The sequence below is a fragment of the Schistocerca serialis genome, chromosome 2 (assembly GCF_023864345.2).
Source record: "Schistocerca serialis cubense isolate TAMUIC-IGC-003099 chromosome 2, iqSchSeri2.2, whole genome shotgun sequence".
Taxonomy (NCBI): domain Eukaryota; kingdom Metazoa; phylum Arthropoda; class Insecta; order Orthoptera; family Acrididae; genus Schistocerca; species Schistocerca serialis.
This window is the reverse complement of record NC_064639.1, coordinates 449,726,619-449,754,360: the sequence shown is the minus strand read 5'-3', so window position 1 is coordinate 449,754,360 and position 27,742 is coordinate 449,726,619. Positions and strand designations below refer to the sequence as shown.

The 27,742-nt window shown below is 46.0% G+C and overlaps 1 protein-coding gene across 1 annotated transcript in view; it reads right to left on the bottom strand.

The window, feature by feature from the left end:
- The window catches only part of LOC126456071 (uncharacterized), a 237,472-nt gene that overhangs the window by 35,327 nt on the left and 174,403 nt on the right, over nt 1-27,742 (bottom strand). The window contains exons 3-4 of the mRNA XM_050091826.1: nt 14,344-14,454; nt 1,901-2,099 (exon numbers count right to left, since the gene is read on the bottom strand). Of these exons, the coding sequence (XP_049947783.1) occupies nt 1,901-2,099; nt 14,344-14,454 (310 nt within the window). The remainder of the gene's footprint in view (nt 1-1,900; nt 2,100-14,343; nt 14,455-27,742) is intronic.

Below are 27,742 nucleotides of genomic sequence, written 5' to 3'. Positions count from 1 at the left end.
ATAGCCAGTAGAGTAATAACGAAGTCCACGATCATGTCTCTTTGGCAACGCACTGTTGACCGACAGCTGTTAAGTGTACATTGTCCGCCAGCGTAGTTATCGGTTGGAAGTACGGAGAGGCCAGTAATTAAATTCCCCCCCCCCCCCCCCTCCCGCCCGAAGCTAATATCTGCTTTCCCAACCTGGGGCCACAACCTCTCCCCAAGAACTTCCCCAGTTTGCGAAGTACTTGGGGATTTCTTCGTTATCTGGTCCACGGCCTGCACCACATAACTTGAAACGTATGTTCAGCTCAAGCACTTTATCGGCTAATTGTTTCTCTGCTTACCGCAGCACAAAACAGCTTCTGGTGGCAGGTAAAATGCTTCATATGAAATCGGAATATCTTTGAAAACTGACTCAACTCCGGTGAATTTTCTTTTAGCTCTCGTTATGACACTCGCGTATCGCAGTGAAAAGTGTATAAATATTTACAGCCACCAAGTGCTCCGTGTAAGTAAAAATCTTTGCCGTAGCTGGTAACAATGTATGTAATTTCATTTTATACATTTTGTCTTGTGATCGTGATGTCCCCTCACAACTTATTTAAGAACAGTCCGTAATTTAGTCACATTAGGTTGAGTGAATAAAACTACACCGTAATAGGCAACTCAGTAAACAAGCAATCAACAGTTGTGGGGAAACTTCGGCGCTTCCAGGATTGGTAAATCAACCGCTCTCTCATGAGCAATTGATCTTAAATATATCGCTTTTGATAGTTCTTTAAATGAAGCTGCAGACTTTGCAGGTGTCATTTGAATCATTTTCCATTTCTTTATGACATCCATTAATTCTTCTGTAAGAGCCATTCAAACGAGCGACGGATGGCTACTTATATCGTCTACTGCCGCTCTTCTACGACAAACGAGTGATTTAGGAAACAATTTCAACCATTATTTCGAAAGCCATTCCGTCTAACTTCTGCCATGGAACATTAACTGGTATGTTTAGCAGCAGTTGCTGCTGTTCTCTGTATGTATACTACGATCTGAGAAAAAAATTCGAGTACAGAAATTTGTTAACTTTTTGATGGATCTTTTATCTTGGGAACTGTAAGCTATATTATAGAATACATTAGATTTTTCACGGATGACAAGTGTGTTGTGTACATCTTTCCAGTCTGTATTTCGCAAATACGTTTTACAGCCGTGAATTCCTTTCTACAAGTAGATACACATTGGCTTTGAAATCTACATCTGCATGGATACTATGCAAATCACACTTACTTGCCTGGCAGAGGGTTTATCGAACCACCTCTACGTATAGACCTGTATCAATACTGATACTGCTGATTTTCACAACTCTTATAAATTGTATGAAGGATAGATAGAGGATGTGAAGCAACTAGAGACTTACGTATAGCTGTAGAACTGGTATGTCCTAAACATTTAAATTAAAATGTGCACTTAGTATTACGTCATTCTGTTAAGAAGTTAAAAACGACAATGCATCTAAATACATCACATTTAAGTCAAAATCAACAGATGAAGCCAAGCGTGTTGAGACTAATACTATGAACATCCCATGAATTTTTAGTTCTAGAACACAAGATACAAAATGCAGCTCACTGCGAACTCTTAAGAATATCGTTTTGTTTAGATTTGTATTCAATCTTAATACAAGGGGCAATTCCGCCTTCAGCTTCACTTTTCACAGTGGTCTGTGTTCTCTGAATAACTATAAATTCGAACGTAAGGTCCTGTTTCAAATTTCATTGTCGCTATTTAATGACGCTCCCTTGTAACAGAGGACAAGACAATGCTCTTATTATCTACATTTTTGAAAAAACGCGCCCTAACTGGAACCTGGCTAAGTTATTTCGCGAGTGAAATTTGACAGTAGTGAAGAAGGCGGTACTGACGTCGAGCCTGTGGGCGGCGCGCAGCGTGGAGAGCACGTTGCGGCAGACCTGCCGGACGGCGGCGTTGCCGTGGACGCAGGTGACCGCCTCCAGCGACACGCCCGGGGTGGCCAGCGCCAGCAGCAGCGCCGCCGCGTCGTCGACGCCCGCGTCGGTGTCGACCAGCAGGCGCACCGCCTCCCCGCGCTGCAGCTGCCGCCTGCCGACAGAGCACACCCACCACCGTAACCCAGCCCACGTGTAATGCAGTGACGTGACAAAAGGCGTGGGATAGCGTAATGCACATGGTGTAAAAGGGCAGTGCATTACCTGAACTGTCATTTGAACTCAGATGATTCATGTGAAAAGGTCCAAAATGAGATTTTCACTCTGTAGCGGAGTGTTCAAAAATGGCTCTGAGCACTATGGGACTTAACATCTGTGGTCATCAGGCCCCTAGAACTTAGAACTACCTAAACGTACCTAACCTTAAGACATCACACACATCCATGCCCGAGGCAGGATTCGAACCTGCGACCGTAGTGGTCGTGCGGTTCCAGACTGTAGCACCTAGAACCGCTCGGCCACCCCGGCCGGCTGTAGCGGAGTGTGCGCTGATATGAAACTTCCTGACAGATTAAAAGTGTGTGCCCCCGAGTGCGAGTCTCGGTTCTGCACACAGTTTTAATCTATGAGGAACTTTCATGTGAAAATGGGTCTCACGTGATTATGGCTGCACGACGGGAATTGGCCGACATTGAACACGGATTAGGAAATCGTTACGGACTTCAGTTTCCCAAGATCCTCAGTGTCACGAGCGTGCAGAGAATACCAGATTTCAGGCATTGCTTCTCGCAAAGGACAAGGCTGACGGGGATCACCTCACGACCGAAAGCGTTTGTGTGCACTTGTCGGTGCTAACAGTCAAGCAACACTGCGTGAGATAATCGCAGAAATCAATCTGGGACGTACGCCAAACGTATCTGTTACGACGATGCCCTGAAATGTGGCGTTCATAGGCTACGGCAACAGGCTACCGGTGCAAGTGCTTTTGCTAACAGCATGACAACGCGCACGGTGACTCTGCTAGGCTCTGTAAGTAGGCTGTTTAGGTTCTTATATTGGTAACGCCATGTAGCGCTCTGTATGAAAATCACTGGCTGTGCTGTGTGCAGTCTGTGGCTGGTTTGCACTGTTGTTTGCTATTGTAGTGTTGGGTTGGTTCAAATGGCTCTGAGCACTATGGGACTCAACTGCTGAGGTCATTAGTCCCCTAGAACTTAGAACTAGTTAAACCTAACTAACCTAAGGACATCACAAACATCCATGCCCGAGGCAGGATTCGAACCTGCGACCGTAGCGGTCTTGCGGTTCCAGACTGCAGCGCCTTTAACCGCACGGCCACTTCGGCCGGCTGTAGTGTTGGGCAGTTGGCTGTTAAAACAGCGCGTAGCGTTGCGCAGTTGGAGGTGAGCCGCCAGCAGTGGTGGGTGTGGGAAGAGAAATGGCGGAGTTTTGAGAGCGGATGATCTGGACGTGTGTCCATCAGAGACAGTAAATTTGTAAGACTGGATGTCATGAACTGACACACACACACACACACACACACACACACACACACACACATATATATATATATATATATATATATATATATATATATATATATATATAATGGCTTTTGAACACTATTAAAAGCCGGCCGCGGTGGTCTCGCGGTTCTAGGCGCGCAGTCCGGAACCGCGCGACTGCTACGGTCGCAGGTTCGAATCCTGCCTCGGGCATGGATGTGTGTGATGTCCTTAGGTTAATTAGGTTTAAGTAGTTCTAAGTTCTAGGGGGCTGGTGACCACAGCTGTTAAGTCCCATAGTGCTCAGAGTCATTTGAACCATCATTTGAACACTATTAAGGTAAATACATTGTTTGTTCTCTATCAAAATCTTTCATTTGCTAACTATGCCTATCAGTAGTTAGTGCCTTCAGTAGTTAGAATCTTTTATTTAGCTGGCAGTAGTGGCGCTCGCTGTATTGCAGTAGTTCGAGTAACGAAGATTTTTGTGAGGTAAGTGATTCATGAAAGGTATAGGTTATTGTTAGTCAGGACCATTCTTTTGTAGGGATTTTTCAAAGTCAGATTGCGTTGCGCTAAAATATTGTGTGTCAGTTTAGTGTTGATCAGAATAGGTAAAGAGCGAAGTGTCTGAGTACGTTCAGTTCTGCTCAGCTGTTTGAAAATCAAATAATGTAAGAGGTTTATCGACACAGTAATTCAATAATTTTTCTAAGGGGACGTTTCATAGCTCGTCATCGGACCACTTGGACCCTAGACTGCCGGAAATCCTTGGCCGGCTCTGACGAGTTCAGATTTCAGTTTTAAAACCTGATGGCAGAGCTCGAGTTTGACGGAGACCCCACAAAGTCATGGACCCAAGTTGCCAAAAAGGCCTGTGTAAGCTGGTGGTGGCTTCATAATAGTGTGGACTGTGTTTACATGGGATTGTCCGGGTAATCTGGTCCAGCTGAACCGATCATTGACTAGAAATGGTTATGTTCGGCTACGTGAAGACCATTTGCAGCCATTCACGGACTTCATGTTACCAGACAACGATGGAATTTTTATGGATAACAATGCGCCAATTATTTGCGATCGGTTTCAAAAACATTCTCGACAATTCGAGCGAATGATTTAGACACGCCGGCCGCTGTGGCCGAGCGGTTCTTGGCGCTTCAGTCCGCAACCGCGCTGCTGCTACGGTCCCAGGTTTGAATCCTGCCTCGGGCACGGATGTGTGTGATGTCCTTAGGTTAGTTAGGTTTAAGTAGTTCTAAGTCTAGGAGACTAATGACCTCAGATGTTAAGTCCCACAGTGCATAGAGCCATTTGAACCATTTTTTGATTTCGACATCCAGATCGGCCAACATGAATGTCATTGAACATTTATAGAACATAGTCGAGAGGTAAGTTCGTGCACAAAATCCTGCACCCGCGACACTTTCGCAATTATGGGCGGCTATAGAGACAGCATGGTTTAGTGTGTCTGCAGGGGACTTCCAACGACTTGTTTAGTCCATGAAACGTCGAGTTGCTGCACTACGCCGGGCATAAGGAGGTCCGACACGACGTTGGGAGGTATCGCATGACTTTTTTGACATCAGTGGTATTACCAAACAGAAAATTTGTTTGATAGAATGGGTGTGTCCTACAGCTTTAGAGAATAGGCGCTATATGCTAGTCTATGCGTCTGCTCAGTTTTGAAGTGGCCCTAGAGTTTTTCCCTTGGTAATGCAAGAGGCAAGCAAAGCAGGGCAATGCGCAACCGCTAGGCGTAGTGCCAACAAGGAAGCACTGCCCATGTTACATGTAATGCGGTCAAATGGAGGTAATTGCTACACACTGAAAGAGGTGGGTGTCCAAGAGGACAGTACAGCAGAATGATATGAAGAGAGAGAGAGAGTAGGATGCTGTCATCAAGTTGATCACACAGAACAAAATGAAAAGCTGTAAGGCGGGCATATGATCACTTATTCAGAGTACCGACGCTACAGTATACGTCCACCACTGCTCCTCAAAGCCGATGAGATACCTTTCAGCTACAGCCAAAGCAGGACAAATGAAATAATGATCGCCTCGTAGTAGCATGGCGCGCGGCAGTGGCTCGATCTACTTGTAGTCAGTTCACAGTGTATCAGCCCAAGGGTAGGACCGTGGCCACAGTTTTTGAGCTTGGAACAGCGAATCCTGCCAGGAGGACATTGCCACTGCAAGCCGCAGTGGTGCCTTTTGAGTCAAGACTGATGGGAAGCTGTGGGCGACATTCGCCACGAGGCCTGCTGGAGGGCTACCTGGTGGGACCAGGGAGCAGCAGCAATCTTCATTGGGGAGGGCTGTGCCGCTGCCGCCACCAGCATACCATTCCTGTAGACATAGTCCAGTTCTGCGGTAGAGCTACCAACGTTTTACCATGGTTTTGAGGGAGTTTACCAACATTTGACCACAATTTTTAGGGAGGTTTAACGGAGCTTTTGCCACAATAAATTTCAGCTGCACAACTTCGTCACATTTTAATTGCAAAGGGTGACAACAGAAATATCAATATAAATAAACTAGCAAATTTTGCTCACATATACTGTATTACGTCATACAGTATGATATTTTGGGCTAACTCCACAAACCTAGAGGAAGTTTATAGAGTGCAAAAGCGTGTAATAAGACTCATTTGTGGTGTAAATTCAGAAATAAGCATTAAACTCAAGTATTCTAAATATGTTTCTTATATTATATTTCCTCACGGGTTCCATATCTAGAGGATCCCTTCATTTTCGGTTCTATAGAATCAAAAATGAATCTAATCTAAGCATAACAATTTATTCGTTCATTGCATGTACTGCACAAATATAATGGCTATAAAATTTAACAAATTTGCATATATATATTACGTGTACCCTATAAGTATTTGTTTATAGAAGCTGCAGAACTGGTTGGTTGGTTGTTTCGGGGAAGGAGACCAGACAGCGAGGTCATCGGTCTCATCGGATTAGGGAAGGACGGGGAAGGAAGTCGGCCGTGCCCTTTGAAAGGAACCATCCCAGCATTTGCCTGGAGCGATTTAGGGAAATCACGGAAAACCTAAATCAGGATGGCCGGACGCGGGATTGAACCGTCGTCCTCCCGAATGCGAGTCCAGTGTCTAACCACTGCGCAAGCTGCAGAACTCTGCAGTTCCTTATCTTCCAGTGCAAATTTAAAAATTCTCTGTAGTTACAATCAAAATTGATTTCAATCAGTTAATCAGTTCTAAGCTGCTACCGTTTCTCTGATCAGTGCACTTATTGTTCATTAGAGAAAAAACCGCCGCACGGGATTAGCCGAGCGGTTTACGGTGCTGCAGTCGCGGACTGTGCGGCTGGTCCCGGCAGAGGTTCGGGACTTCCCTTGGGCATGGGTGTGTGTGTTTGTCCTTAGCATAATTTAGGTTAAGTGGTGAGTAAACTTAGGGACTGATGACCTTAGTAGTTAAGTCCCATAAGATTTCACACACATTTGAACACATTTTTTAGAGAAAAAACCGCTTTCGAAACTTTTGAAATGTTGTTGCGTTGTGTGAATCAATTGCCGGCCGATGTGGCCGAGCGGTTCTAGGCGCTTCAGTCTGGAACCGCGCGACCGCTACGGTCGCAGGTTCGAATCCTGCCTCGGGCATGGATGTGTGTGATGTCCTTAGGTTAGTTAGGTTTAAGTAGTTCTAAGTTCTAAGGGACTGATGACCTCAGATGTAAAGTCCCATAGTGCTCAGATCCATTTGTGAATCAGTTTAGAAATAAATAACGTAACGAACGTGTTTAAACATGACCGTCTCTATAATTCTCTTTCGCGAGTCCTTATTACTTCCGTGTCTTATATGTACCACAGTCGATCGGTACGAGGCGAACACATCGGTGGTTTGCCAGTATTGACCGAGAAACAAGTAAACATTCCCCCTCTGACAACGCCTCTAGGCACGTAGGTTCTGTCATTTTATCTTAGCTCCTCGCATTCCCTTGAGAAAAAGCGTCTTCTTCGCTTAGATATACACTAAAGACTCGAAGAAACTGGTACACATGCCTAATATCATGTAGGGCTCCCGCGATCTCGCAGAAGTGCCGCAACACAACGTAGCATGGACTCGAGTGAAGCCTGAAGTAGTGCTGGAGGGAACTGACACTACTAAGGACTGTCCATAAGTCCGTAAGAGTACGAGGGGTGGAGATCTCTGCCGAACAGCGCGTAGCAAGGCAACCCAGATATGCTCAATAATGTTCATGTCTGGGGAGTCTGGTGGCCAGCGGAAGTGTTTAAGAGTCTTTCTGGAGCCAATCTGTAGCAATTCTGGACCTGAGGGGTATCGAATTGTCCTGCTGGAACTGCCCAAGTCCGTGGGAATGCACAATGGACAGGAATGGATACAGGCGATCAGACAGGATGCTTACGTGTCACCTGTCAGAGTCGTATCTAGACGATTCAGGGTCCCGTTACACTCCAACCGCACATGCCCCACACCATTACAGAGCCTCCAGCACCCTTAACAGTCCCCCGCTGACATGCAGGGTCCATGGTATCATGAGGTTGTCTCCACACCTGTACACGTCCATCTATTCGATGCAATTTGAAACGAGGCTCGTCTGGCCAGGCAACATGTTTCCAGTCATAAACAGTCCAATGTCGGTATTGATAGGTTCAGGCGAGGCGTAAAGCCTTGTGTCGTGCAGTCAAGAAGGATACACGGGTGGGCCTTCTGCTCCAAAAGCCCATATCGATGATGTTTCGTTGAATGGTTCGCACGCTAACACTTATTGATGGCCCAGAATTGAAATTCCATCAGTTTTTGCACTTCTGTCACGTTGAACGATTCTCTTCCGTCGTCGTCCCGTTGTTGCAGGATCTTTTTCCGACCACAGCAACGTCGGAGATTTGATGTTTTACCGCATTCCTGATATTCACGGTACACTCGTGAAATGATCGTACGGGAAAATCCCCACTTCATCACTACCTCGGAGATGCTGTGCCTCATCGCTTGTGTGCCTATTGTAACACCACGTTCAAACACACTTAAATCTTGATGACCTGTCATTCTAGCAAAAGTAACCGACCTAACAACCGCGCCAGACATGTGTTGTCTTATATAGGCGTTGCCGACCACAGCGCCGTCTTCTGCCTGTTTACATAGCTCTGTGTTTGAATTCGCATTGCTATACCAGTTTCTTTGGCGCTTCAGTGTATGTCAACAGTAGTATCGATTATTACACGAAAACTCTTCGGCATGTATCGTCATGAAACTTGAACTGTTGATAGTAGTTCGTGGGATTAATTTTTACAACTACAAATATAGAAGAAACAGGCGGTCAATAAGGCAGGTGGGACAATTAAAAAATATACACTACTGGCCATTAACATCTCTCCACCAAGAAGAAATGCAGATGATAAACGGGTATTCATTGGACAAATATATTATACTAGAACTGACATCTGATTACATTTTCACGCAATTTGGGTGCATAGATCCTGAGAAATCAGTACCCAGAACAGTCACCTCTGGCCGTAATAACGGCCTTGATACGCCTGGGCATTGAGTCAAACACACCTTGGATGGGGTGTACAGATACAGCTGCCCATGCAGCTTCAACATTATACCACAGTTCACCAAGAGTAGTGACTGGCGTATTCTGACGAGCCAGTTGTTCGGCCACCATTGACCAGACGTTTTCAGTTGGTGAGAGATCTGGAGAATGTGCTGGCCAGGTCAGGACTCGAACATTTTCTGTATCGAGAAAGGCCCGTACAGGACCTGCAACATGCGGTCGTGCATTATCCTGCTGAAATGTAGGGTTTCACAGGGATCGAATGAAGGGTAGAGCCACGGGTCGTAAGATATCTGAAATGTAACGTCCACTATTCAAAGTGCCGTCAATGCGAACAAAAGGTGACCGAGACGTGTAAACAATGGCACCCCATACCATCACGCCGGGTGATACGCCAATATGGCGACGACGAATACACGCTTCCAATGTGCGTTCACCACGATGTCGCCAAACACGGATGCGACCATCATGATGGTGTAAACAGTACCTGGATTCATCCGAAAAAATGACGTTTTGCCATTCGTGCACCCAGGTTCGTCGTTGAGTACACCATCGCAGGCGCTCCTGTCTGTGATGCAGCGTCAAGGGTAACCGCAGCCGTGGTCTCCGAGCTGATAGTCCATGCTGCTGCAAACGTCGTCGAACTGTTCGTGCAGTTGGTTGTCGTCTTGCAAACGTCCCCATCTGTTGACTCACGGATCGAGACGTGGTTTGCACGGTCCGTTACAGCCATGCGGATAAGATGCCTGCCATGTCGACTGCTAGTGATAGGAGGCCGTCGGGATCCAGCACGCCGTTCCGTATTACCCTCCTCAGCCCACCGATTCCATATTCTGCTAACAGTCATCGGATCTCGACGAACGCGAGCAGCAATGTCGCGATACGATAAACCGCAATCGCGATAGGCCACAATCCGACCTTTATCAATGTCTGAAACGTGATGGCACGCATTTCTCCTCCTTACACGGGGCATCACAACAACGTTTCACCAGGCAACGCCGGTCAACTGCTGTTTGTGTATGAGAAATCGGTTGGAAACGTTGCTCATGTCAGCACGTTGTAGGTGTCGCCACCGGCGCCAACCTTGTGTGAATGCTCAGAAAAGCTAATCATTTGCATATCACAGCATCTTCTTCCTGTCGGTTAAATTTCGCGTCTGTAGCGCGTCATCTTCGTGGTGTAGCAATTTTAATGGCCAGTAGCGTATTACTATAATACTGGAATCCTGGGAAATAGGGGAGAGCTGGTCACTCTAGCTGCGGACCCTACTCCTGTAGGAGGCCGCGCTATGACCCAGCCCAATGTCGCACACTCCGTGCAGGGTCAGTGGGTGCTTACAGGGGCTTGCGAGAGCGTTCTGGTAACCCACTGCCCTGCGCTGCTAACGCCAGAGGCAGCGCAGACAATACTAGCCGAGCTGCGGCCAACTTGCCGCGACGTCGCCGGGTGCAGAGTACGCGGCCCAACAACAGCAACGGCCGGCGTGGCTCGTGAGCTGCTGCCCGGTGCCACTGCTGGCAGCCGTGAGTGGAGACACGGTGCACTGCGGAACAATACGTGCTTGTTTCTGAATGAAGTTTTATGAGCCACAGAGCAGGCCATCTCCCACTGAGACACGGCTCACCCATGCTCGAGGGGGTACGGTCCGCCCTGACCGTGACATCGACGAACCAGTACCGTCACCTAACGCGCCGTCCGGTGTCTGAACGATCACAGCTTACTGCTCAGTTTGTCTGAATCAAAATGGAGCCCGTCAACAATAGGCGTCATGTGTACTACAGTTTGGTAAGAGTGATACAGGGATTACAGTCCCGCGTGAGTTTCATCGACGTTTAGGGACACATCCACCAAAATCATTCGTTTTTTTGCATCGTCAACTTGAAGAGAAAGGATTTTTATGCAAAGGTAAGAGTTCAGGTCGACTCTGCGCTCCCCATGCAACGCGAGGAAGCATTTGGCAAACTTCTATGCTGCGTCTGCAGATTTTTATCACGTTTAGTTTTCAGTGATGACGCTACATTTCATATCAACGGTAAAGTAAACCGAAGAAACGTGCACATCTTGGGACTTCTCAACCTTCATGGTATTGTTGAGCACAAAAAGAGATTCGCCGAAAATGATCGATTATTGTGCCATATTTTATAAAAAAATATTTAGGGCCTTTCTTTCGATGAAAAGACAGTGACTGGAATATCTTCGAATGCTGTTGGCTTGGCTTTTACCACAGTTTGGTGAGGACTCTAATGACTTCATATTCAAAAAGGGTGGGGCTCGGCCGTACTGGCACAACGCTGTTCGCCAGTTCCTCAGTGACACACTACCTTAACGCTGGATAGGGCGCATGGGACCCCGAGACGCATGAGTCAAGGAGCACAAATGCACCTATGCTGACGGACGCGTGCAAATTGGCCATTCGACTGATTAGAAGAGGAAATTGAAGAGAAGCCACTGGAAGGACAATATGAGGTGGACACTTGACTGAAATGCGAGAAACACGGAGCCTGTTACAACTGTGCCGTTACAGTTTTGGTGCAAATCTGTATCTACATATAAAACACTTGTGTGTGTACGTACTGACGGGCTCCGTGGCCACCTACTGCCACCAATTTTTGCTTGCGGTGGTAGAGAGCCCTTGGTCTCACGCTGTTAGTAAGGGAGCTTGATCGCGGCAGGTGGCAATCGGTGAGTCTTACGAGCAAAAATCCGCGAAACATGGAGCAAAAAATACTCTTAGGAAAAGCTATATACTCTGTGACTTATAAACTTTACCGTAAATGGAAAATGCGTGTATTGTTTGATTCGTCCGATATAATACCATGTTTACGTGGTTTCGTCATTCACACTTTAATAACGACGTGTAACATCAAATAGATCAGTTTTTAATCTCTCAGCGCGTAGCGTTACCCGCGCTTAGATATGTCTGCGTAAAGTATTGTTAATGTCAGTATGGATGGAACAGCGTGAGGACTGTATACGCGAGTATAATACTATAAAGTTCAAAATCCACACGCGATAGCTTTTTCTAAGAGAACTAAGCGTTCCGCAAAACGCATTATATTGAGGTATTTGCCAATCACAATCACCCACTTGCACCAACCACAGAATGCATGAAATACGTTGACGACTCTTATCACCAATACATTGCGTCGTTAATGAAACAATAGAAGCATACTGACATATACGGTAAAGACCGTGAGTCATATATTATTTAGATTTACCTAAGAGAATTTATTACTCCATGTTTCGCGGTTTTTTGCCCATCACACTCACCCACCGCCACGCACCGCGACTCAACTACCTTACTAACCGTGTAACTGCGATAATATCCCTTAAGGAGGGATGTTGATGAAATTGACCGAAAATGCAAATTTTCGATTTATTTTTTATTTGTTAGTACAACTCATGGACAATAAGTTCTCAAAGTTTCAGTGTTGAAATCACATCTGAAGTGCCTGAAAATTAATTAAAAGTATGACGCGGCCTCCCTGCCACGCCAAGCTCGGAGGGATAACAACCCCTATATTCACAAAGAGAGGCTTCAAAATTGTATACTGGATCTTGTCAAGCCCACTTACAGGTTTCTGGCCGATCCTCCACTTCTCGAAAAGTGTGTTCATGGCAAAACTCAAAATCCAAATGAGTCTCTAAATTCACTCATATGGAAACGATGCCCTAAAAACACATTTGCATCTGCTACAGTTGTCAGAATTGCAACTTATGATGCAGTTATTGTATTTAATGATAGGAACGTCGGGAGGATGAAGGTATTAGAAAGAATGGGGTTCAAGATAGGTAATTTTACTCTAGAAATCCTGAGAAAAATAGATTTACAGCGCGTCTCTGCAGCTGAAAAGTCAGTTGAAGACTTGGAAAAGGAAAGAAGACAGACAACGAGAAACCAGAAGAGAAGCCTTGAAGGGAAAGACGACCCAGAGTACAAATGTGGTGCCTTCTGAAGAAGTGACATAAAGAAAAAAGTTATGTTGAACTTTAAATTGCGTTTCCTGAAAAGTTTGTTTTTTAATGTCTATGTACCTTTTCCTCAGATTCTATGAATGCTAGAATTATGAAATTTTGTATACATTGTAAGTAGGCTGTTTATGTTTTCTTATTGGCAACGTTACGTAGCGCTCTGTAGGAAAATCACTGGCTGTGCTGTGTGCAGTCTGTGGCTGGTTTGCATTGTTGTTGGAATATCTGCCATTGTAGTGTTGGGCAGCTGGATGTTAACAGCGCGTAGTGTTGCGCAGTTGGAGGTGAGCCGCCAGCAGTGGTGAATGTGGGGAGAGAAATGGCGGAGTTTTGAAATTTGTAAGACTGGATGTCATGAACTGCTATGTACATTATGATGTTTCAACACTATTAAGGTAAATATACTGTTTGTTCTCTATTAAAATCTTTCATTTGCTAACTATGCCTATCAGTAGTTAGTACCTTCCGTAGTTTGAATCTTTTATTTAGCTGGTAGTAGTGGCGCTCGCTGTATTGCGGTAGTTCGAGTAACGAAGATTTTTGTGAGGTAAGTGATTCGTGAAATGTGTAGGTTAATGTTAGTCAGGGCCATTCTTTTGTAGGGATTATTGAAAGTCAGATTGCGTTGCGCTAAAAATATTGTGTGTCAGTTGAAGGACAGTCATGTATAATTGTTCTAAGGGGACGTTTCAACATATTTCTGTAAACCTAATAAAAGTTGTCTCAAGAGCAAATTTTGAAATTCTAATTGCAAGCTGAGATATGGGGCAAAGTGCTTGGAATTTTGCATTAATTCATAATTGTACTTTTGGAATTATAATTAAAAAATTACAAAAATTCTCCTATTTGACCTATTCCAAAAACCTCACGAGAGAACCTTACAACATACAAAGAGATGAAACAGAGATATTTTTCTAGAAATCTCTTGAATACTTTCTGAGAAAAAGGAACATACATTATTTTTTGAAAATAAAACTTCAAATTTCATTCAAAAAAAGTTGAATATATATAATCAAAGGATTTTTTGTGTAAATGTGTTACTTTCAGGTAAAGCGTGGCACAAAATTTCATTGCCATATCTCCAAAACTGTGGATTTGGTGCATTTTTGAAATAGTGCGTATTTTCCATGAGATACTCGTCTGTATGTATCTCCTATGCAGAATGGTACTCAAGCCTTCTCCTATGACATACATTCTGAACCTGACCTTGCCGAGTCTCTCACCTAGTTACTATAATTTTACCGCCAGACCATGGAAGACAATAACTTTTCACAGCAGTAACAAGATGAGTAATTGAAGATTCAAGACAGGTACATGATACAACATGGCATTACATGTAGTATGAGAGCAGTAGGTAGAGTGAATAAATACCGACCTGTCAGCGGCGTCGTCGGGTCGCTGTTGGGACGGCGGGTAGAGCAGCAGCACCGACACCAGCGCCGCCAGCAGCAGCGCGGCGCCCAGCAGAAGCAGCCACAGGGACCACCTGCGCACGCGAGCGTCGCCTGGTTACATCTTTACTTGCAAAGCTCGAGATTGCTCTACAATAACTTTATAGAGGTAACTGAGAAATGCCGACTTTTTGTAACAGCTGGTGTGCTGCTTCTCTACTCCATCCTGCTACCGTAACGGCAGCGCAAGTAAAAGTTCAATTATTAGCTATAAAGAAGCTTTGAAAGAGCTGAGATGTTGTAGGAAACAAGCTGTAATGCAGACGCTGCTACAATCCTGCACACGGCAGACTTATCCAAACCCACAACTTCCATCCACTGAATTGGGACTGCAATAACACTGCTTTTCCACCCTCTGTTCTAGTTTTCATCTTCGTCCTAGCAGCTTCCTTCCTACTCTAAACACTGGCTCCCGAAAACAGGTCTATATCCAGACCTATATCGCAGAAGAGCTTCTGTGAAGTCTGGAAGGTAGGAGACGAGGTACTGGCAGAGCTGAAGCTTTGAGGACGGGTCGAGAGTCGTGCTTGGGTAGCTCACTTGATAGAGCACTTGCCCGCGAAAGGCAAAGGTCCCCGAGTTCGAGTCTCGGTCCGGCACACAGTTTTAATCTGTCAGGAAGTTTGAGACCTATATCCCCCAGAGTATAATTATAGGACGAACCTGATACGTTAATGAGCTAAAAGATCATGACTACTGAATATCGCGAGACTGAATACTGTCTGCCGGGCCGGCCGCGGTGGTCTAGCAGTTCAGGCGCTCAGTCCGGAACCGCGCGACTGCTACGGTCGCAGATTCGAATCCCGCCTCGGGCATGGATGTGTGTGATGTCCTTAGGTTAGTTAGGTTTAAGTAGTTCTAAGTTCTAGGGGACTGATGACCACAGATGTTAAGTCCCATAGTGCTCAGAACCATTTAGCCGGCCGATGTGGCCAAGCGGTTAAAGGCGCTACAGTCTGGAACCGCGCGGCCGCTACGGTTGCAGGTTCGAATCCTGCCTCGGGCATGGATGTGTGTGATGTCCTTAGGTTAGTTAGGTTTAAGTAGTTCTAAGTTCTAGGGGACTGATGACCACAGATGTTAAGTCCCATAGTGCTCAGAACCATTTAGCCGGCCGATGTGGCCAAGCGGTTAAAGCCGCTACAGTCTGGAACCGCGCGGCCGCTACGATTGCAGGTTCGAATCCTGCCTCGGGCATGGATGTGTGTGATGTCCTTAGGTTAGTTAGGTTTAAGTAGTTCTAAGTTCTAGGGGACTGATGACCACAGATGTTAAGTCCCATAGTGCTCAGAACCATTTAGCCGGCCGATGTGGCCAAGCGGTTAAAGGCGCTACAGTCTGGAACCGCGCGGCCGCTACGGTTGCAGGTTCGAATCCTGCCTCGGGCATGGATGTGTGTGATGTCCTTAGGTTAGTTAGGTTTAAGTAGTTCTAAGTTCTAGGGGACTGATGACCACAGATGTTAAGTCCCATAGTGCTCAGAACCATTTAGCCGGCCGATGTGGCCAAGCGGTTAAAGGCGCTACAGTCTGGAACCGCGCGGCCGCTACGGTTGCAGGTTCGAATCCTGCCTCGGGCATGGATGTGTGTGATGTCCTTAGGTTAGTTAGGTTTAAGTAGTTCTAAGTTCTAGGGGACTGATGACCACAGATGTTAAGTCCCATAGTGCTCAGAACCATTTAGCCGGCCGATGTGGCCAAGCGGTTAAAGGCGCTACAGTCTGGAACCGCGCGGCCGCTACGGTTGCAGGTTCGAATCCTGCCTCGGGCATGGATGTGTGTGATGTCCTTAGGTTAGTTAGGTTTAAGTAGTTCTAAGTTCTAGGGGACTGATGACCACAGATGTTAAGTCCCATAGTGCTCAGAACCATTTAGCCGGCCGATGTGGCCAAGCGGTTAAAGGCGCTACAGTCTGGAACCGCGCGGCCGCTACAGTTGCAGGTTCGAATCCTGCCTCGGGCATGGATGTGTGTGATGTCCTTAGGTTAGTTAGGTTTAAGTAGTTCTAAGTTCTAGGGGACTGATGACCACAGATGTTAAGTCCCATAGTGCTCAGAACCATTTAGCCGGCCGATGTGGCCAAGCGGTTAAAGGCGCTACAGTCTGGAACCGCGCGGCCGCTACGGTTGCAGGTTCGAATCCTGCCTCGGGCATGGATGTGTGTGATGTCCTTAGGTTAGTTAGGTTTAAGTAGTTCTAAGTTCTAGGGGACTGATGACCACAGATGTTAAGTCCCATAGTGCTCAGAACCATTTAGCCAGCCGATGTGGCCAAGCGGTTAAAGGCGCTACAGTCTGGAACCGCGCGGCCGCTACGGTTGCAGGTTCGAATCCTGCCTCGGGCATGGATGTGTGTGATGTCCTTAGGTTAGTTAGGTTTAAGTAGTTCTAAGTTCTAGGGGACTGATGACCACAGATGTTAAGTCCCATAGTGCTCAGAACCATTTAGCCGGCCGATGTGGCGGTTAAAGGCGCTACAGTCTGGAACCGCGCGGCCGCTACGGTTGCAGGTTCGAATCCTGCCTCGGGCATGGATGTGTGTGATGTCCTTAGGTTAGTTAGGTTTAAGTAGTTCTAAGTTCTAGGGCACTGATGACCTTAGAAGTTAAGTCCCATAGTGCTCAGAGCCATTTGAACCATTTTTTGAACTGTCTGCCGGTGTCGCATGGACGTGGCGCAGTAAGGAAAGTATGTAAGCGGAACAGAGACGAATGCCAAATTATTTTAGGGAGTGTACGGGGCCGGCCTGGGTGGCCGAGCGGTTCTAGGCGGTACAGTCTGGAACCGTGCGACCGTTACGGTCGCAGGTTCGAATCCTGCCTCGGGCATGGATGTGTGTGTGATGTCCTTAGGTTAGTTAGGTTTAAGTAATTCTAAGTTCTAGGGGACTGATGACCTCAGCACTTAAGTCCCATAGTGCTCGGAGCCATTTGAACCATTTGACTGTACGGGCCACGAATGGGAAACTCCACGGTCATAGCCGAGTCTCTCAAAGTGCAGACTGTGACGGCCCGGCGTCATCTCGGAAGCGGCGAAACTGGTCCGCTGTTCGCGGCTACTATCGTGAGCATCTATGAAAAGTGGTAGAACTTTGTGACGGGTAAAAAGTTTTTGGGTGCCGTCAAGGACTTGTTTCAACATACTAACTTAGCTACTGGCAGGTATTAAATAAGTGATGAATGGTTTTAAATGTATGTATGTTCTATAATTAAATTCTCTATGTGTGCAACTAATGTAGAAAAGCGAGTTTTCGACCGCACTTGACAGAACGATCGAGTTGCGGCAAAGAGTCTGCTCGCGCCTGCAGCAACAGCCACCAACTGTCCGACCCAGAGATATCGTCACATAGAACTGGCCGCTATTCAATGAGACGAAGGCCGCCGAAGGATTTACCTTTAATTGTTAAAAGCAATGGAGTTATGAAGTGATGTCTGAACTGGTTCCCCTTTGGTTTTTGGTATTTAGAAGTTCAGTTCTGATTTGAGTCTTGCTTGTGAGAATATCGCCAAGATGTTTTATTGAATTATTGAGTTAGTATTCGGTCGGTGTTGTAGATCAAAACTCAGTGTCACCTAGTTGTTAGACGTGTTTTGCAGTGCATATGATTCAATTTATATTGCTCTGCGAGAGAAAGTAGGGTAAGTTAAACTGATTGATTTGAGTTTATTCTGGAGTCGTAGCGCTGGAGAGATTTTTGCTACGATCGTATATGTGGAGGAATTGGTTAAATGGCGCTGCAATAGCTTGGATTCAGTTTGTTTAGGAAGTAACGGCCTAGCGTGCTGTTGTGAAGCTACGCTCTAATTGCGTGCTGTTGTAAAGATACACTCTAATTTCGGTGAAACTGTATTCCGTATTTGGAGGAGTTGATGTTTGAAGGTATTAGGCAGTCATTGGACTGGACTTAGAGTACGATTCGTGGTATTCCTGGTGCGCACAAGACTCTAGAAGTGTTTGTGGTTCAAGTTTGTGGTTGAGCGGTTGCGGTATTTGTATGATTTTGGACGCCCTCTCTAAGGTAACTGAGCGTTGAGAGATTTATGTTGGTGTAAATTTTGAGTGGCTTAATAGTTGTGAACTTGGGTACCATTGAGTTCAAGTCTCAGATGATGTTTTATACAGCCAGGAACCATGATCTGCACGACTTATGTATAAGAGGACAGAATTAATGTTGCCGGTGAATTTTGTGACACTAATCATTGAAGACAGCCTTCGTAACCTAGCGGAACCAATTAATATTATTCGACGATATTCACTTTCATTGTTTGGTAGGGTGATGAGCAGAAAAATGTAAATTAGGGGCTGTTAGAGGGAAGGCGGTTGCCAACACCTGAAGTCGAGGAGCCTTGATTGCTACATTAAAGTTAGCACAAAAATGGTGGTGGCTCCTATGATTTTTTTTCTTTTTTGTTTATTGTCCCATCCCGATTTGTTGGGGCTCAGATTTTTTTTGAATGTTGCTCGTTCACATGGAAGTTGTAAGTGAAATACTAATTTGATTCTAATAGAGAAAAGTCAGATTTAATTCTGAGTTCGGAGTCTAATTTTACAGTGGAAAGAATTGAATCCCCACTGAAAGATACGCAAGTGACGTAAATAGCAAAGAGCTGCATTGATGTAAAGCAGTTAAAAGTCAGTCTTGAAAAGTTAAGTCAGTTATTCAAGGTCAAAGAGATGGACGCATAGAATCACTGTCTTTTGAGATTTTATTACGATTTAAAATCAGTAATTAGAGAAAGAGGTCTTAATTAGTTATCATTTAAGAAAAGGCAAAGGTTTAACCTCCTTTAGTCACTTAAATGTTATTTCAAGGATTTATAGAGAAAGAAATAAGAAAAAGAGACAGTAAGAAATAACGTTTACAGATCGTAAATAACCAGCGATAGCTATACTTACTGCGGGCTATAAAGTTATTCGCTGTCATTAAGAGGTCTTAATCATTTAAATTATTAATAATATACCATAGTTGGCGCAAGTTACGGGTTATAATGTATGCAATTTTACTGATAAAATACACTCCTGGAAATGGAAAAAAAAACACATTGACACCGGTGTGTCAGACCCACCATACTTGCTCCGGACACTGCGAGAGGGCTGTACAAGCAATGATCACACGCACGGCTTAACGGACACACCAGGAACCGCGGTGTTGGCCGTCGAATGGCGCTAGCTGAGCAGCATTTGTGCACCGCCGCCGTCAGTGTCAGCCAGTTTGCCGTGGCATACGGAGCTCCATCGCAGTCTTTAACACTGGTAGCATGCCGCGACAGCGTGGACGTGAACCGTATGTGCAGTTGACGGACTTTGAGCGAGGGCGTATAGTGGGCATGCGGGAGGCCGGGTGGACGTACCGCCGAATTGCTCAACACGTGGGGCGTGAGGTCTCCACAGTACATCGATGTTGTCGCCAGTGGTCGGCAGAAGGTGCACGTGCCCGTCGACCTGGAACCGGACCGCAGCGACGCACGGATGCACGCCAAGACCGTAGGATCCTACGCAGTGCCGTAGGGGACCGCACCGCCACTTCCCAGCAAATTAGGGACACTGTTGCTCCTGGGGTATCGGCGAGGACCATTCGCAACCGTCTCCATGAAGCTGGGCTACGGTCCCGCACACCGTTAGGCCGTCTTCCGCTCACGCCCCAACATCGTGCAGCCCGCCTCCAGTGGTGTCGCGACAGGCGTGAATGGAGGGACGAATGGAGACTTGTCGTCTTCAGCGATGAGAGTCGCTTCTGCCTTGGTGCCAATGATGGTCGTATGCGTGTTTGGCGCCGTGCAGGTGAGCGCCACAATCAGGACTGCATACGACCGAGGCACACAGGGCCAACACCCGGCATCATGGTGTGGGGAGCGATCTCCTACACTGGCCGTACACCACTGGTGATCGTCGAGGGGACACTGAATAGTGCACGGTACATCCAAACCGTCATCGAACCCATCGTTCTACCATTCCTAGACCGGCAAGGGAACTTGCTGTTCCAACAGGACAATGCACGTCCGCATGTATCCCGTGCCACCCAACGTGCTCTAGAAGGTGTAAGTCAACTACCCTGGCCAGCAAGATCTCCGGATCTGTCCCCCATTGAGCATGTTTGGGACTGGATGAAGCGTCGTCTCACGCGGTCTGCACGTCCAGCACGAACGCTGGTCCAACTGAGACGCCAGGTGGAAATGGCATGGCAAGCCGTTCCACAGGACTACATCCAGCATCTCTACGATCGTCTCCATGCGAGAATAGCAGCCTGCATTGCTGCGAAAGGTGGATATACACTGTACTAGTGCCGACATTGTGCATGCTCTGTTGCCTGTGTCTATGTGCCTGTGGTTCTGTCAGTGTGATCATGTGATGTATCTGACCCCAGGAATGTGTCAATAAAGTTTCCCCTTCCTAGGACAATGAATTCACGGTGTTCTTATTTCAATTTCCAGGAGTGTAGTATCGCAGAGATAGCTATCGCTATATCGCTGGTTTGCAATGAAGTTATAACTTTGGTTGCTACGTTCTGAATTATCGTAATAAGAAGCGGTTTATTAAATTTAGCTGAAAAAGGGTGTACGAAATTGAGATTTATCGTAAGTCAAATGTTGGTCACTGTAAATATTTTTAGGTGATTTTTTTTTTTATATTAGTGAGTGAAAGATATTCGCGTAATAAACTATTGCACCCGCAAACGAAATTGACACTCGGCGCGGTGGCTGATGGGAGCGACTGCAAAGGCATTTCCCATTTACAACCGCTCCCATCAGCCAGCGCACCGAGTGTCAACTTTGTTTGCGCGTTTAATATACAGATCGCTAGCGTGAATAATGTAAATAACCAGCGATAGCTATACTTACTGCGGGCTATAAAGTTATTCGCTGTCATTAAGAGGTCTTAATCATTTAAATTATTAATAATATGCCACAGTCGGAGCAAGTTACGTGTTATAATGAATGCAATTTTACTGATAATTGTTGAACTGTTGTTGTCAATACCAGTCCACATTACGGTTCACTGAACGAGCGTATTTATGTTTCAGATAACGTGCTGTCTGCACAAGATTAATCAGATCCTAATAACTGTAACGAGAAGTACCGATAATAAAGTGTGTTGACAGTCCACCACCTCAACGCATTGGAATACTACTGATGAGTAGTACTGACAGAGAGTGTGCGATGTAGGAGGGGCATGTAACCTGGGTACTTCTGTTATAGTCGTATGTGTAGTTTGTGCATGGTTTCTATTACATTCACACGATTAAACAACGTGGACTAAAATTTAACGAATTATATCAGTAATAAGTCGAGGTGTGTCTAATCTTGAAGGCAGGGCTATTGTCAGTATACAGGTTAGAGTCACGTCTCGCCACGTCACCCTGTATAGATCAAAGTGGCACAAGACAGAACAACTTCGAGCAGGCGATAAGGTGCTAGACGTCGGCGCCTCAGCGGAGAACGCGGAGATCGGAGGCTTGCCTTCTCTGTAAGGTAGGATAGTCGGCGATCTTTGTCAGATCTGACGACAGAGTACAATGACGAGGCAACTTGCGAGCTTTAGTTAGTACGTAAATCCGGCCCGCGAGTCACGAAGGTTGCCCATGTCTGCTTAGAGCATCAAAGATTGTCAGTTTAGCGACAACTGTTGTTTCTCCACATGAAGAGGCAAGTGAGAGGCGTGCCAACAACAGCACTTGACGCTGGAGTGCCGCCGCGTCGATTTTTCAGACCAGTCCTGGTTCTGGGTGCAGCTCCACTATGGACGTCTCTGTGTGTGGAAGCTCCGAGGGGAGTGAACGTTGCCAGATTCAAGTTGTCACACCACGTGGCGCCATCTTATGGGGTTCTATTGGGTGCACAAAACGATCACCTGTGTTTCGTATTGTCGGAAATTTAGACAGAAGGCTTTAAATATCCGACATGTTTAGACCAGTGGCTGTGTCTTATCTTTGAGGTCTCCGTGACTTTATATTTCAACAAGATAATCCATTATCATATTCTGACCGTCCGTTCTGTCCCGCGAAGATGTGATTCTGTTGACTGTGTTAATCTGTGAGCTGTTTTGGACCCACCTCTCACACACATTTCTGAAACCAAATGTTACTGCAATGAATTCATCCAGAAGATATATGGAGATTTCTGGAAACAGTGTGTTTATCTCGTCCAGAGCCGATCGGCGGTCACCACTAATCATTTCTTCGATCTTGTTCACCACCTCATGAGTCACGATTGAGGGACGCCCACTCCTTTCTTTCTGATGAACATTCGTTCTGCACCTCTAAGTTCACACTACCTGTATTAGTGCGGTTCATCATACAAGCAACATAAACAGTTCTGACCTCGATAAAAATCTAGAATGGTGCTTTTCCGTTTTCAGGAAAAACCAGATGGCGCTCCTCACCTGGCAGTTACCGGGATTCGTAACAGATACGGTAATTCCCTCACTGCACTATACAACAAGAGCTTTCAGCTGACTGAGAGAAACGAACGTACGTTTACTACCAACACCTTGGTCTTGAACGCAGTGCTGCCAACTTTGTTGAAAAAAAACTGAGTCTCGGTACTCTTACTGTTTTGATGTGCTTCGTAAGTACGGGAGCACATATACAGTACAATGATGACGTCCCATACTCCTTGACACAGCGTAGGGGACGATGCGTGAGACCCGCACAGCCATACTTGGCAAAGTCCTAGGTGGTTTGCTATTGCCTTCCTCCGACCGCAAAGGGGATAAATGATGATTATGAAGACGACACAACAACACCCAGTCAAATAGTTCAAATGTCTCTGAGCACTATGGGACTTAACATCTGGGGTCATCAGTCCCCTAGAACTTAGAACTCCTTAAACCTAACTAACCTAAGGACATCACACACATCCATGCCCGAGGCAGGAATCGAACCTGCGATCGCAGCGGCCGCGCGGTTCCAGACTGAAGCGCCTAGAACTGCTAGGCCACATCGGCCTGCAACGCCCAGTCATCTCGAGGCAGGTGAAAATCCCTGACCCCGCCGGAAATCGAACCCGGGACCCCGTGCTCGGGAAGCGAGAACGCTACCGCGAGACCACGAGCTGCAGACATACAGTATAGTACCCAAAGTGGTTTCCGACGAAGTTAGGCGCCTCTGAAGGTTCTCACTCGAACTGAGTCGTCAATACTTATGTATAATGTAATTTAAAACCGCCACCGCGTTTTTCTGTCTGTATGTGAAGACTAATCTCAGGTGATTTTATTACGCTTTTCAATAACAGACACTATGTTTCACGAGAAACAGCTACGTCAGACAAGTGCGGCCATAGACTAGTTGGTGCTATCGGTGCAAAGCAGCTACTGGTCGCTAGTTCAACTATCATTATATATGAGATGGAAACCACTTGCCCTAAAACAACGAAGATTAGTGTACAGAAAAATACTGACAAGACACTGTCTCGCAACACAGCGTCATGGAGAGTACATCGCTTCAGGCACTGAACAGAGATTCTCAGTTTGATACGGCTTAGAATTTTATAACTGTGGATTTAAAACAAGTTTACGTGACACATTAGCAAGGAAAATTCTCACCATTAACGCAGAAATTGCATTTTTGGGAGCAAAGTGAATAAATTATTGCCCACAAGTTAGGCAGATCTGCCTTTGCAGATCTTGGGAATTCACGTAGAACCTATGTTTGGACTTGCGCCCCGTATATGTGTAGCCATATCCTAACCAGAGCGTCACCTCGCTAGGCGTACTAGTGTAATGCGGAAACCAAAGATGTAAAATACTGTAAGTAATTACCAACGAAATTGTAGTAACTCCGAGACCACCTTTCATAAAAAGGTGTCAGATGCAATGGTACAACTGGAAAAGCACGAAGGAGGAGATTAGTGTTTAACGTCCCGTCGATAACGAGGCTGTTAGAGACGGAGCACAAGCTCCGATTAGGGAAGGATGGGGAAGGAAATCGTCGGTGGTCTTTCGAAGGAACCATGCCGGAATTTACCTGAAGCTATTCAGGGAAATCAAGGGAAACCTAAATCAGGATGGACGTTCGCTGGTTTGGCCCGTCGTCCTCCCGAATGCGAGTCTAGTGGAAAACAACAGGGCACAAGACTTCTACAGACAGACATTAAGGTCAAACGCCTTTTCTCTGTAACGTTAATGATGCCTGCGCGCGTGATGCGCCGTTTATTATTTAAATAAATACTTATTGCCGACGGCAGCTTACACCTTGCGATCCAACAACCTCCCAACAGCCTCACTCTTCTCTCTTAAAAAAAACTTGGGTGTCGTCTTTTGTTATTGCAACACCACTTTCAGAAATGAATTTCACTGGTTCCTAACCACAAATAATCTTTCACTTTATTTTATTTTGATGTCAGATTTGGGATGGTTGCAGCCATATAAGTTACAAACCGATTAAAATATCCCTGTTAATGTGATTCTAAACGCTGAAAACGTAAATATATGGTTATTTATTCGTGCCATTGTGTGAGACGAATGTATACTTACTCATACAGGAAGGGGAATAGACACCTGAAAACGACGGGGCATGCTGTGAATGATGTCATCAGTCTCATGTTGAGGCAATAACGCCCATTCTTCCTGTGGAGCTGCTCACAGTCTTGGAGAGTGGATGTGGATGCTGACGTCTCCCTAGTGCATCCCAGACATGCTCTACGTGATTCAAACCCGGAGAGCGAGCAGGTTACGCCATGCGTGCAATATCTTCCGTTTCCAAGAAAACATCAAACGCCATTGGTCTATGAGGCCGAGTATTATCGTCCGTCAATACAAAGTCTGGGCCCACAGGACGTCGCAACAACCGCAAATGGGATCGCAAGATCTCGTCACGATACCTCACATCAGTTAAACCTTGCCGATTCACCCGTACAGTTTCATGAAGAGGGATACGAGTGGTAAACATAATCCCTGCCCATACCATTAGGGATCCTCCTCGATATCGTTATCTTTCCAAAATGTTTGGTTCCCGAAATCGCGTTCCACGTTCCCTTCAGATGTGAATCTATCGAGAACCACTCTCCAGGCTAAATCGCGACTCATCTGTGAAAACAACATTGGCCCACTGTTCGACCATCCAAGTGGCATGTTGATGACTCGACTCTAGACGTTTCCTTTTGTGAAGACGTGTCAGAGGTAGACATACAGCAAGTCTCTGACAATAGAGGCCTCTCTGCCGAAGCCTTCTGCACACCGTTTACATGCCGGCTGCCGTGCAGTACCAGGGCGGTACCGTCATGCCCTTACAGCCAAATAATGGTCCTCTCTTCTTCAGCCACACGTGGTCGGCCATGCCCTGGTCTCTGGGATACAGTTTCGGCCTCAAACTGTCGCCATATCCGAGAAAGAACAGAACTATTCTTAAGCCATCGGTCCACATCAGTTTGCGACTCTCCTGCTTCTTTTCTTTCCATGGCCCTCCAGCGCAGAGAACCTGGTAGCCATCTTCTCTATGCCAAACTGCACCGACTGTCACTGTGTACACAGCGACTGTGGATGTGGGACTACCCGGCAAACACTACCTCGTTTCATAGGTGCCCTGACGTCATCATTGGCATGGTTGCCCGTTGGCCGGAATGCCATCTTCCGTGCAGAGCACGATCGTACGGACATCTCGTTGACAGTTTGTATGATTATATCGTGAATTAGTCACAGGACGGGAAATAGCGGTTTGTTGTTTTAATTTTAGACACCATTGTAATTACAGCTTGCATCTGTAGATTGTGGTATCTTCAAGTTTCATCGTTAACCCTCCACTCCACTGCGTATTTCCACATAGAATTAGTTCACGCCTGGAGATAGGCAACGCGATGAAGAGATATGCGACGCGGGCTGCCGTTCGCGAAAAATTCGTGTCAGTGAACTGCACGCAGATACTGGCATTTGCGGTGTGCCAAACGGAGTCCATATCGAGCGTCTATGATATGAGTTAAAAACTTGGAAAGATGCTCTGTACACTGAAGTGTATCTGTTTTCTGTATGTCTTGTAGCTTTTGCGCAGTTAGCATCTCAAACCCTGGAGGTATTTATGAATAACCCATGACACCCACCTCGGCGTGGCATACATTTTTCTTATTGTTGCTGCTGACTACGACATTAACTGAATTAACCATACATTAATGCCTTTCACTCCAAAAAAATTGATCGTGAAAGAGGTGATGCAATACAAGCCCAAACTCGATGTTGATGCGGCGCTAAACTCAACCCTACTTTTTTTCTTTTTTCCTTTCTTTCCAGGGTATAGTTAGAAAGAGAAATAATTCTCTTTTAAACCCAAGCTACAATCCCGAAGTCTATTAAAGGTGTAGCTAATCACAGCTAGTACCAGAAATCTGCTTGTTTTGTTGGAGGATGACGAGTACGGAGAACTGGTTTCAATTAATTAAGTAAAATGGGGAGGACGATTCTAGAGCGAATCGTTAGTATGCAATACCTTATAGGAAAGGTGTTTCCTCGTTTTCACGAAAGAACCAGAAAGGTCGATGATATATTTCGGATTTCTAACCGAGCTGAAGGCCCCATTCTTAGCACTTACTGGCATACAAACCTCAAATCATACAGTCACTCAGTCGCGCCGAGAAAAACTTAGAAATCTCGTGTAAAAGGCTTTGCTCTGTGTTCCGACGATTACTTCTTCAATTTTCAGACACGGGTCTCCCAAGAAGCGTCATGAAAGTACCTATACGAAATATCACAACGTGTAGTAAATACTTCTCTGTCGTTTTATGCATGTAGAAATAGACTACTATTATTCGACACGATCAAAGCTGCTATAGCACACATGCTCTTGAAAGCGGAAACGAAATATCTCGAAGGGAGGGGGTATGGTACTGAACTAAGTGGCTCAATTAGGACAACGTCATTCTTATTCGCCAGCAGTGGACCTAAATCTCCTCCCATCCATCCTCGTTTCGATTTCCTGTGGTCTGAAAGGGCTCTGACGAATGTAGTGGTACCTCCTTCAACAACGCCACGGCCTGCTTTCTCCCTCATCCTTCAACAACGGTATTCTCCATTCATAGTGGCCCCAAAGTCCTTCGTAGTCTTTTGTGAAGCCAAATCTGTGGTCAGTTCGCTGCGTTATTGTCAGCAGTTCCATCAACAAATCGGTCATTTCTTTGCTGAAGGAATCATCCTGGCATTCGCCTTGAGTGGCTTAGAGAAACCAAATTAACATAATTCAGAACGGCCGGATGAGTACTTCAAACCCGCTCTTCCAAAATATGGCTGCAGTGCCAGTGCGCCTACTCTGTTGATCGTACTCTACATCTACATCTACATCCATACTCCGCAAGCCACCTGACGGTGTGCGGCGGAGGGTTCCCTGAGTACCTCTATCGGTTCTC